The 13,459-nt window shown below is 34.9% G+C and overlaps 1 protein-coding gene across 2 annotated transcripts; it reads left to right on the forward strand.

Moving 5' to 3' along the window:
- Window positions 1-4,402: 4,402 nt before the first annotated feature.
- On the forward strand, window positions 4,403-12,964 carry LOC133619171 (uncharacterized). 2 transcript variants are annotated; one of them, XM_061980091.1, is made up of 2 exons: window positions 4,403-4,690; window positions 10,351-12,964. In XM_061980091.1, exons 1-2 carry the CDS (start codon window positions 4,594-4,596, stop codon window positions 12,420-12,422), a joined length of 2,169 nt encoding a protein of 722 aa, XP_061836075.1. In that variant the 5' UTR covers window positions 4,403-4,593; the 3' UTR covers window positions 12,423-12,964. The 2 variants fall into 2 exon arrangements, with proteins under 2 accessions (XP_061836075.1, XP_061836076.1); XM_061980092.1 differs by having other exon boundaries at window positions 10,354-12,964.
- The last annotated feature ends 495 nt before the right edge of the window (window positions 12,965-13,459 follow it).

Here is a 13,459-nt window from a genome sequence, read left to right on the forward strand (position 1 = left end):
TTGTAAAAAAAAAAAGTATATGTTTTTGTAATAAAAAGAGACATTACATACATTTAAAGACACAACTTGGTGGCATTATTGTGTTATAGGTGACAAAGTGTACCACCGTTAGGTATTACAATGGGGCCCAAAGTTCGGCTGGGGGGCCATTTGTGGACAGCAGCTCAAGTTTTGTTGGCCCGTCTGGAAAAAAAGCTGAAATTTTGATACCAATAACTATCAATAAAACATTTTGTCACTTAAAACACAGAGCTATCCCTAAGATTTGCTGTATAATATATGCTTTTAGTGTTTTTTTAATTTTTTTACAAAATAAATAAAAAAAAATCAACATTTCACCCACATAATTAGACTTACATTTTAAATGTAATCTTTTTTCTCACTACATTACATCTTTTCGCTCTTTTTTCCTACTTTTTTTTTTTTTTAATTGTTGTTTCTTTTCTTTTTTTTCATGTTGCATGCCAACAAATCTTGCAAATGGCCCCTGGACCACACTTTGGACACCCCTGTTTTAGAGGGTTTTTTTGTTTGTTTTTTCAAATGTATAAAAAATTGTGACAAATATTTCTATTTTTTATCTGGCTTATTTATCTGAGGGCCATTTTGATATTTTTTTTATTTTTTGTAAAAAAAAAAAGTATATATTTTTGTAATAAAAAATTGTGTTATAGGTGACAAAGTGTACCACCGTTAGGTATTACAATGGGGCCCAAAGTGCGGCTGGGGGGCCATTTGTGGACAGCAGCTCAAGTTTTGTTGGCCCGTCTGAAAAAAAGCTGAAATTTTGATACCAATAACTATCAATAAAACATTTTGTCACTTAAAACACAGAGAGCTATCCCTAAGATTTGCTGTATAATATATGCTTTTAGTGTTTTTTTTATTTTTTTACAAAATAAAAATAAAAAAATCAACATTTCACCCACATAATTAGACTTACATTTTGAATGTAATCTTTTTTCTCACTACATTACATCTTTTCGCTCTTTTTTCCTACTTTTTTTTATTTTTATTGTTGTTTCTTTTTTTTTTTTCATGTTGCATGCCAACAAATCTTGCAAATGGCCCCTGGACCACACTTTGGACACCCCTGTTTTAGAGGATTTTTTGGTTTGTTTTTTCAAATGTATAAAAAATTGTGACAAATATTTCTATTTTTTATCTGGCTTATTTATCTGAGGGCCATTTTGATATTTTTTAAATTTTTTGTAAAAAAAAAAAGTATATATTTTTGTATTAAAAAATTGTGTTATGGGTGACAAAGTGTACCACCGTTAGGTATTACAATGGGGCCCAAAGTGCGGCTGGGGGGCCATTTGCGGACAGCAGCTCAAGTTTTGTTGGCCCGTCTGAAAAAAAGCTGAAATTTTGATACCAATAACTATCAATAAAACATTTTGTCACTTAAAACACAGAGAGCTATCCCTAAGATTTGCTATATAATATATGCTTTTAGTTTTTTTTTTTTTTTTTTTTACAAAATAAAAAAAAAATCAACATTTCACCCACATAATTAGACTTAAATTTTAAATGTAATATTTTTTCTCACTACATTACATCTTTTCGCTCTTTTTCCTACTTTTTTTTTTATTGTTGTTTCTTTTTAATTTTCATGTTGCATGCCAACAAATCTTGCAAATGGCCCCCGGACCACACTTTGGACACCCCTGTTTTAGAGTTTTTTGTTGTTGTTTTTTTCAAATGTATAAACAATTCTGACAAATATTTCTATTTTTTATCTTGCTTATTTATCCGTCATTATTAAATACTTATGAACGCTAATAATGTTGAAGTAGCCAATGAAAGGATTTTTGGAATGTGGAGGGAATAGGACCTTTTAGATCCGGAGGGCCCAAACCAAGGGCTGCTTAATGAAAAGTAAAAGTATGCGAGGGCCATTTTGATATTTTTTTGTTTTTTGTAAAAAAAAAAAAAAAGTATATATTTATGTAATAAAAAGAGACATTACATACATTTAAAGACACAACTTAGTGGCATATTTGTAGTGTTTTCTTTTTACCAAAAAAAAAAAAATCAGCATTTCACCCACCTAATTAGACTTAAATTTTAAATCTTAATCTTTTTCTCACTACATTACATCTTTTTGCTCTTTTTTCCTACTTTTTTTTTTTTTATTGTTTTTTTTTTTCATGTTGCATGCCAACAAATCTTGCAAATGGCCCCCAGACCGCACTTTGGACACCCCTGTTTTAGATGTTTTTTTTTTTTTCAAGCCTCGGGAAGGGGTTTGTTGTTAAGTTTTTTTCAACGATGCAAACAGTTACAATATGATACACATATTTCACATATTCTCACGGCGTGGCGCGGTTGGAAGAGTGGCCATGTGAATATTGCTGTATAATAGACTGTATTTATGTTATTCACATGTGAATAATGCTGTATAATAGACTGTATTTATATTATTCACATGTGAATAATGCTGTATAATAGACTGTATTTATATTATTCACATGTGAATAATGCTGTATAATGGACTGTATTTATATTATTCACATGTGAATAATGCTGTATAATAGACTGTATTTATATTATTCACCTGTGAATAATGCTGTATAATAGACTGTATTTGTTATTCACCTGTGAATAATGCTTTATAATAGACTGTATTTATATTATTCACATGTGAATAATGCTGTATAATGGACTGTATTTATATTATTCACATGTGAATAATGCTGTATAATAGACTGTATTTATATTCTTCACATGTGAATAATGCTGTATAATAGACTGTATTTATATTATTCACATGTGAATAATGCTGTATAATAGACTGTTTTTATATTATTCACATGTGAATAATGCTGTATAATAGACTGTATTAATGTTATTGACATGTGAATAATGCTGTATAATGGACTGTATTTATATTATTCACATGTGAATAATGCTGTATAATAGACTGTATTTATATCATTCACATGTGAATAATGCTGTATAATAGACTGTAATTATATCATTCACATGTGAATAATGCTGTATAATAGACTGTATTAATGTTATTGACATGTGAATAATGCTGTATAATAGACTGTATTTATATCATTCACATGTGAATAATGCTGTATAATAGACTGTATTTATATTATTCACATGTGAATAATGCTGTATAATAGACTGTATTTATATCATTCACATGTGAATAATGCTGTATAATAGACTGTATTAATGTCATTGACATGTGAATAATGCTGTATAATGGACTGTATTTATATTATTCACATGTGAATAATGCTGTATAATAGACTGCATTTATGTTATTGACATGTGAATAATGCTGTATAATGGACTGTATTTATGTTATTCACCTGTGAATAATGCTTTATAATAGACTGTATTTATATTATTCACATGTTAATAATGCTGTATAATGGACTGTATTTATATTATTCACATGTGAATAATGCTGTATAATGGACTGTATTTATGTTATTCACCTGTGAATAATGCTTTATAATAGACTGTATTTATATTATTCACATGTGAATAATGCTGTATAATGGACTGTATTTATATTATTCACATGTGAATAATGCTGTATAATAGACTGTATTTATGTTATTCACATGTGAATAATGCTGTATAATAGACTGTATTTATATCATTCACATGTGAATAATGCTGTATAATAGACTATTTATATTATTCACATGTGAATAATGCTGTATAATAGACTGTATTTATATCATTCACATGTGAATAATGCTGTATAATAGACTGTATTTATATTATTCACATGTGAATAATGCTGTATAATAGACTGTATTTATATTATTCACATGTGAATAATGCTGTATAATAGACTGTATTTATATCATTCACATGTGAATAATGCTGTATAATAGACTGTATTTATATTATTCACATGTGAATAATGCTGTATAATAGACTGTATTTATATTATTCACATGTGAATAATGCTGTATAATAGACTGTATTTATATTATTCACATGTGAATAATGCTGTATAATAGACTGTATTTATGTTATTCACATGTGAATAATGCTGTATAATAGACTGTATTTATATTATTCACATGTGAATAATGCTGTATAATAGACTGTATTTATGTTATTGACATGTGAATAATGCTGTATAATAGACTGTATATATATATATATATATATATATATATATATATATATATATATATATATATATATATATATATATATATACATACATTTTTTGCATTCTATTTTAGTTATTTTGACTTTACAACCCCCTGGCGACTGTTTTTATACTTACTTTGATTATTATTTCTCAATTGTTTGTAAATGTTGAAATTTATAAATAAAGGTTATAAAATAAAAATTAAAAATAAAGAACATGTTGTGGGCGAAAAAAATGCAGCGCATGCGCAGTTGCGCACTCAGCTTCAGGCAACCAAGATGGCGGACTGAGCTGCTGTGGTTTTTTTATTCGGAGCTCAAGACCAAAAGTATCAAAATGTACAATGAAACGGTCACAAAAGTCCACGGCAAATACGACAGTGGATATCTTAAAGATGCACTTTCTCAAGCCCGAGCAACCGAAGTTGAGGTTGAAGGTTGAAGACGTGATAGAAGATGGACGACTACTGCTGTGCTAAGATGGCGACGTCATGTAAAGGAGAAGATAAACGAGAATCAACAGCGGAGAAAAGGGTGCAAAGTGCTGATAAAGGTGAGCGTGTTGAAGTTTCCAACAATGTCATTCTGGAGGCCACTGAAAAATGATTTGACCTCGTCACGAGAGACACAGAGATGTCCAAAAGTGGTCAATGGTTAAATTTAGCTCGGCCACTTTAAACGCCCCCTAGTGGTGGCCAGTATATTTGTTTGTTGGTTATGACTTTTATTGGAGGGGCGGGACTTCCGGGGAGAGATAGGGAAGTGACGTTGATTATAGGAAGAAACCATAGACATGTTCTAAGGGTACGCAGCATGGAGCGCTGCTGCCTACTGGCGCTGACGAGACGCAGGGCCGCCATCTTGGAGTGGTGATCCGCTCCACTCAGTGCAATTCATTTGGCAGGAGCAATGAACTGTCAGCGCATTTAATTCATCGACTATAAATAAATACATTGTCAGTCATATAGGGATCGACTAAAAATAAACACATTGTCAGTCATATAGGGATCGACTAAAAATATAAACATTGTCAGTCATACAGGGATCGACTAAAAATAAATACATTGTCAGTCATATAGGGATCAACTAAAAATAAACACGTTGTCAGTCATATAGGGATCAACTAAAAATAAACACATTGTCAGTCATATAGGGATCAACTAAAAATAAACACATTGTCAGTCATATAGGGATCGAGTAAAAATAAACACATTGTCAGTCATACAGGGATCGACTAAAAATAAACACATTGTCAGTCATATAGGGATCGACTAAAAATAAAATCCGGTGTCAGCCATATAGGGATCGACAAAAAACAAACATTGTCAGTGATATAGGGATGGTCTAAAAATAAATACATTGTCAGCCATATAGAGATAGACTAAAAATAAATACATTGTCAGCCATATAGAGATAGACTAAAAATAAATACATTGTCAGCAATATAGGGAGCAACTAAAAATATAAACATTGTCAGTCATATAGGGATCGACTAAAAATAAAGTGTCAGCCATATAGGGATCGACTAAAAATAAACACATTGTCAGTCGTATAGGGATCGACTAAAAATAAACACATTGTCAGTCGTATAGGGATCGACTAAAAATAAACACATTGTCAGTCGTATAGGGATCGACTAAAAATAAACACATTGTCAGTCGTATAGGGATCGACTAAAAATAAACACATTGTCAGTCATATAGGGATCGACTAAAAATATAAACATTGTCAGTCATATAGGGATCGACCAAAAATATAAACATTGTCAGTCATATAGGGATCGACTAAAAATAAATACATCGTCAGTTATATAGAGGTTGACTAAAAATATAAACACATTGTCAGTCATATAGGGATCGACTAAAAATATAAACATTGTCAGTCATATTGTTAGGAACTCGCATGGCTGCAGTTTTTGAGACCCCAAGATGCAGGAACCAGGAGAGCGACAAGGAGGTAAGATGATTTTATTATCATCAACAGAAAATAACGCAGTCTTGCATGTATGCGTTCCAAACATATGGCGATCTTCGAGCACTGAGGAGTGCTCTTGACAAGGCATAAATAGAACATTTGCTGATTGGCAGCAGGTGTGGACCGGCTGCCAACAAACAGGAAATGGAACAAAAGAGCACAAAATAAGAGCACTGACGGGAAGTAAATACAAAAACAAGGAAACAAACAGAAATGAAGTGACAGATTGTCACACATATAGGGATCGACTAAAAATAAACACATAGTCATATAGGGATCGACTAAAAATAAACACATTGTCAGTCATATAGGGATCGACTAAAAATAAATACATTGTCAGTCATATAGGGATGGACTAAAAATAAGCACATTGTCAGTCATATAGGGATCGACTAAAAATAAATACATTGTCAGTCATATAGGGATCGACTAAAAATAAATTTGGTGTCAGTCATATAGGGATCAACTAAAAATAAATTTGGTGTCAGTCATATCGGGATCGACTAAAAATGAATACATTGTCAGTCATATAGGGATCAACTAAAAATAAACACATTGTCAGTCATATAGGGATCGACTAAAAATAAATACATTGTCAGTCATATAGGGATCGACTAAAAATAAATTTGGTGTCAGTCATATAGGGATCAACTAAAAATAAATTTGGTGTCAGTCATATAGGGATCGACTAAAAATAAACACATTGTCAGTCATATAGGGATCGACTAAAAATAAATACATTGTCAGTCATATAGGGATGGACTCAAAATAAACACATTGTCAGTCATATAGGGATCGACTAAAAATAAATATATTGTCAGTCATATAAGGATCAACTAAAAATAAAGACATTGTCAGTCATATAGGGATCGACTAAAAATTAACACATTGTCAGTCATATAGGGATAGACTAAAAATAAACACATTGTCAGTCATATAGGGATCGACAAAAAAACCCCAGTGTCAGTCATATCAGGATCGACTAAAAATAAATATATTTTCAGTCATATAGGGATCAACTAAAAATAAATATATTGTCAGTCATATAGGGATCGACTAAAAACAATATTGTCAGTCATATAGGGATCAACTAAAAATAAATATATTGTCAGTCATATAGGGATCGACTAAAAATAAATACATTGTCAGTCATATAGGGATTGACTAAGAATACATATGTTGTCAGTCATATAGGGATCGACTAAAAATAAATATATTGTCAGTCATATAGGGATCGACTAAAAATAAATACATTGTCAGTCATATAGGGATTGACTAAAAATAAATATATTGTCAGTCATACAGGGATCGACTAAAAATAAACACATTGTCAGTCATATAGGGATCGGCTAAAATAAATACATTGTCAGTCATATAGGGATCAACTAAAAATAAATATATTGTCAGTAATATAGGGATCGACTAAAAAAAAAAAATATTGTCAGTCATATAGGGATCGACTAAAAATAAACACATTGTCAGTCATATAGAGATCGACTAAAAATAAACACATTGTCAGTCATATAGAGATCGACTAAAAATAAATACATTGTCAGTCATATAGGGATCGACTAAAAATAAATTTGGTGTCAGTCATATAGGGATCGACTAAAAATGAATACATTGTCAGCCATATAGGGATCGACTAAAAATGAATACATTGTCAGTCATATAGGGATCGACTAAAAATACATATATTGTCAGTCATATAGGGATCGACTAAAAATAAACACATTGTCAGTCATATAGGGATCGGCTAAAATAAATACATTGTCAGTCATATAGGGATCAACTAAAAATAAATATATTGTCAGTCATATAGGGATCGACTAAAAAAAATAAATATTGTCAGTCATATAGGGATCGACTAAAAATAAACACATTGTCAGTCATATAGAGATCGACTAAAAATAAACACATTGTCAGTCATATAGAGATCGACTAAAAATAAATACATTGTCAGTCATATAGGGATCGACTAAAAATACATTTGGTGTCAGTCATATAGGGATCGACTAAAAATGAATACATTGTCAGCCATATAGGGATCGACTAAAAATGAATACATTGTCAGTCATATAGGGATCGACTAAAAATAATGTGTAACTTACAACAAAATATTTTCATAAAGTAGCTTGCTCACAACCAGATTAGAGTTTCAGGTGAAATTAATGTAATATTTGATTTGCAATCTTTTACATTCAAGCATGCCAGCATAATAAAAAGAATACGAAAGACTTTGTCTCTTGTTTGATTACTCAATGCATTCATAAAACGTAGGAGAGGTAGCAGCCGTCTAGGGTTAGGTTTAGGTCTCCGCGGTGCCATTTGTCTGCTGGACCGGCTGTGCTGGAGTCACAGGGACACATTGTGACAGCAATAGGCGGGACAATTATCACCTACATAAATGAATAGGCATTCTCACAAATAACAATATGAATATAAAGGATTAAACCCATTCAAGGAAAAGTGAGTTTTGCGTTCTTGCATGGATCTTTTTACATTGTTAAAATCAAATGTCGCCAAAGTATCGACAGCCTGCCTGTTCACTTTTGATACACCAAAACTTTGCCATGAAAAGGGGAAAACGCCAGGTTTTTGTGCGTAAGCAAGCTTAACACATGAGTAGGGCTGCAGCTAACGATTATTTTTCTATCGATTAATCTATAGATTATTTTTTCGATTAATCGGTTAATCTATAGATTATTTTTTTCGATTAATCTATAGATTATTTTTCCTTTTACCGATAATTTTTTTTATTTAAAATGAAGAGGAAAAAATAAATGTAGGCCAGTTTTTTCAAAAGGCATGGCTTTTATTTACAAAAAAAAAAGTATGGCCACTCAGTCAACATTGACAACAACATGACAAAATATTCTGTAACAATGTAAACATTTAAAACTTTTAACATTTAACAAAATTAAAAGTAGCTTATTTGCTTTTTAATGTGCAAATATAAAAGTAAACATCCAGTGCAAATCTTAATATTCTGGAATAGTATAAGCATTTCAAAAGTAAAAGTATTGCTTATTTTGCTTTAAAATGTGCAAAAATAAAGATAAACATCCAATACAAAAAAGTGCAAAACGGAAATATTCTGTAACAAGTGTAAACATTTCAACAAAAGTAAAAGTATTGCTTATTTGCTAAAATGTGCAAAAATAAAGCTAAACATCCAATACAAAAAAGTGTACAGTGTAAACATTTCAACAAAAGTAAAAGTATTGCTTATTTTGCTTAATAACACAACAATGATAGTATGATTAAAGTGAAAGTTAATTGTTGGTTTGTACATAGTATATGTAACTGTTAATGTTGTAAAAGGTATTTGCACAACTAATTAACGTCAGCGTTTGTGACACGTCTTGTGCCGTGGGGTTCTTTCAGGACCGACAGACTGAACGCCAGACGGCTTTGCCAGGTTTACAATCTTTTAATTTTACACAAAGTCTTTTCTCTTCCAACTCTTTTCTCTTTCTTTCCTTGCTTTTCAGCTCCTCTTCCTCGCTCGCTCGTCGTCCCCTGTCTCTTGCGGCGTCGCTCCCGGCGCGCCCCGCCTCGCCGCTCGCTCGCCGCCGCCGCCTCTCCACAGCGTTAAAGAGGAGCGCGTCTTTGTAAACACTGAACAGGCACGCCAAACGCGCCTCTCAGAGCAAACGGTGCTTTAGTTTATGAATTTACAACGCAGATACAAATGACACATTCATGTTTTTGTGTAATAATGACAACGTATACGCACGCGGACGATTGACTTGTTGATGGCAAGAACGCTGTCGGGTGATTTCTTTTCAAATGTTCGTTCATAGCCGTTGTGCTGCTATGATAGGCCATTTCCGCTCGACACAGTGTGCATACAACAACATTATTAGGCCGTTTATTGAAATACTCCCACACTTTTGACGACTTTTGGCGTGCTTTTTTCCCCTCGCTCGCATCGTCTGCTTTGCGCTCCGCCATGACAGTAGTGTGACGTAAATATGCGACGCGCCGACGCACAAAAACGGCGTCGACGTACTTACGTAACCGATGACGTCGACTACGTCGACGCGTCGTTTCAGCCTTACACATGAGGCCTGTGGTCTTTGGGTAGAAAAAGGGGTGGCAAGGCACTAAATGGTGGGCCATGAAACACTACACACACATACAGTAGTACATAGAATAAAGTGTGGAGCAAGTCAAAGGAGAAATACCTCACGGATGGTGTCTGAACTGAAGTGTTTTTGTGTTGTTTGTGTCCAGCAGGCGTCCAGCAGCCGATTCGTCATGACAAATGTCCTACGCAGTCGCAGGATGGGAGCTCCACTCCACAGCCCCTCCACCTTAAAGAGGAAGAGGAGGACCTTTGGATCACTCAAGAGGGAGAGTGTCTTCTAGGGCCGGAGGAAGCGGATCTCACTGTTTTCTCTGTGAAGCCTGAAGATGATGAAGAGAAACCACAACCAGACGACCTCTTAGCTCCACTATCAGATAGTGAGGCTGAAGATGGGGTTGAAGTAACTTTGAGCAGCGATACAGACTGTGAAGGCGATATGAGGACTGACAACAAACACTCTGAATGTTCTGAAAAGAAGACCGGTAAAAAACCTTTTAGCTGCTCGATTTGTGCAAAAAGCTTCACTAAAAAGGGCAATCGTACTCAACACATGAAAACACACTTGGAAAAAAACCCATTCGGTTGTTCAGTTTGTGTTAAAACATTCTTTAAAAAGTCCGATCTGGTAAACCACTTGAGAAAGCACACGGGAGAAAAACCTTTCAGTTGCTCAGTTTGCGGCGAAAACTTTTCTTACAGGCGAAGTATGACTCGGCACATGCTGATACACGCCGGAGAAAAACCCTTCAGTTGTTTATTTTGCGGGAAAAGATTCTCTCTAAAATACCCGATGAAACGTCACATGTCAACGCACACGGGCGAAGAACTGTTTTGTTGCTCAGTTTGTGGCGAGAACTTTTTTAACAGGCCAAGTTTGACTCAGCACATGCTGAAACACACCGGAGAAAACGCCTTCACTTGCTCAGTTTGCGGCGAGGGATTTACTCAGAAGGAACCCTTGGAAGCGCACATGGCGACGCATACGGAAGAGAAACCTTTCCGTTGCTCAGTTTGCAGCGCAAGTTTCCCCCACAGGCAAAGTTTGACTCGTCACATGCTGAAGCACACTGGAGAAAACCCCTTCAGTTGCTCAATTTGCGGTATCACCTTTACTCAAAAGGAAACCATGGTAACGCACATGGCAACACATACGGAAGAAAGAGCTTTCCGTTGCTCAGTTTGTGATGAAACCTTTGCTTACAGACAAAGTTTGACACGACACATGCTGAAGCACACTGGAGAAAACCCCTTCAGTTGCTCGGTATGTGGTATCACATTCACTCAGAAGGAAACTATGGAAACACACGTGGCGACGCACACAGAAGAAAAACCTTTTCGTTGCTCAGTATGCAGCGCGAGCTTTCTTTACAGACAAAGTTTGACTCGACACATGCTGAAACACACCGGGGAAAACCCCTTCAGTTGTTTAGTTTGTGGTATCACCTTCACTCAAAAGGAAACCATGGTAACGCACATGGCAACACATACGGAAGAAAAAGCGTTTCATTGCTCAGTTTGTGGCGAAAGCTTTGCTTACAGACAAAGTTTGACGCGACACATGCTTAAACACACCGGAGAAAGACCCTTCAGTTGCTCAGTATGCGGTAAGAGTTTCTCTGTGAAATACACTATGATAAAACACGAGAGAACGCACTCAAAAGAAAAGCACTTTAGTTGCTCAGTCTGTAGTAACATATTTACTGAGAAGGAGACCATGGTAGCACATATGCAAACGCACACAGAAGAGAATCCCTTTTCCTGCTCGGTTTGTGGCGAACGATTCGCTCGGAAGGAAGACATGGCAACACACAAGCGAATGCACACAGCAGAAAAACCCTTTCGTTGCTCAGTTTGCGGCAAAAGATTTACTCTGGAGGCAAATATGGTGACGCACGCGGGAACGCACAAAGAAGAAAAACTCTTTGGTTGCTCAGTGTGCGGCGAAAGCTTCTATCACCGACGGAATTTCACCCGACACATGCACAAGCACACCGGAGAAAAACCTTTCGGTTGTTTAGTTTGCGGTAAGCGATTCACTATCAAAAACTCCATGGAAAGACACGTCAGAAAGCACAACGGGAAGAAACCCTTGAGTTGCTCAGTTTGTGGTAAAAGGTACTTTGACAAAAGAGCTATTTTTGCACACATGAAAACACACAATATTGATATTTTAGACGCCCGATTGGGGGTCAAAGTTATACTTGGAAGAAAAGAATGACACACAACTTAGAATAAAAGTATGTGTTCAAAGATTGTCAAATTATAGAAGTGTATGATACCAGATTCCCTCATTAGTTACAGTAACTGCACACCGAATTGAAGAAATAAATCATCAGCCAACTTTGATTGGTTGAGAACAACAGGGATGGTGTCTTCCTCACTTGCATTCTTTTGGCCTTCATCAATGATCATAAAAGTGTGTTTGTGTTGTGACAATGTTGTACAATATTGTTGTACATGCACACAAAGTGTAAGTTACAACATATCCTCTATGTTCAACAACACTTGCACTTGTTTTAATGCCGTTATAAGACAAAGAAAAAATGAAGTAGACAATGACTGTGGTGTCCTCTTTTCGGACAGGAGATTTTTGATTTTGTTAATGTGTTGTTGTAAATATCTTAAGGACTCAATAACAGCAGACTTGAGCTGGCACAAAATGTAGTACGTCCCAGATTTATAGCACGAGTATGTGATGTACAATTGACATAATAACATGTGCCATAATATATAACGTAATAAAATTGTGCTACAACCTCATGCTGTAACATTTTTTTTTTAAATATCAAATTTACCTTTAAAAACGTCGGACTTCTGCACTCTTACGTAATGAGGAGCTGGATCAATGATATTTGCTTTTAATACAATATGTTTGCTATAATGAGGACTGAGTCAGTAGGAGTGTTAGCCCACCTCTACCTCAAAGAACTGCTTACCCCCAAATCCTCCACACGACACCTCCGCTCCAGACAGGCTAACCTCCTCCAAAGCTACAAACAATGTGTCATGTCTGTGTAATCATGTTTTGTTTTAAGTCATGTTTTGTTTAGTTTCTGGCTTTTCACTCCCTTGTCTTTGCATGATTACCCATTAGTTTCACCTGTTCCACGTTTGGACTCATTGTGCACTCTTGTTTGTCACCATAGCAACCATTAGTTTTCACCTGTCACGTCACGCACCTGTTTCACGTTTTGAGTCACGCACCTGCTTTCACTAATCATGTCCATAGTATTTAAGTTCATTCATTTTCTGTTG

The sequence above is a fragment of the Nerophis lumbriciformis genome, linkage group LG20, assembly GCF_033978685.3.
Source record: "Nerophis lumbriciformis linkage group LG20, RoL_Nlum_v2.1, whole genome shotgun sequence".
Lineage (NCBI taxonomy): Eukaryota > Metazoa > Chordata > Actinopteri > Syngnathiformes > Syngnathidae > Nerophis > Nerophis lumbriciformis.

Excerpts from the sequence above, each read along its gene's own strand:
- LOC133619171 (XM_061980091.1), top strand. The coding sequence starts at position 4,594 with ATGGACGACTACTGCTGTGCTAAGATGGCGACGTCATGTAAAGGAGAA. Across the intron at positions 4,691-10,350 it reads GGTGCAAAGTGCTGATAAAG|CAGGCGTCCAGCAGCCGATT; the intron begins GTGAGCGTGTTG and ends GTTTGTGTCCAG.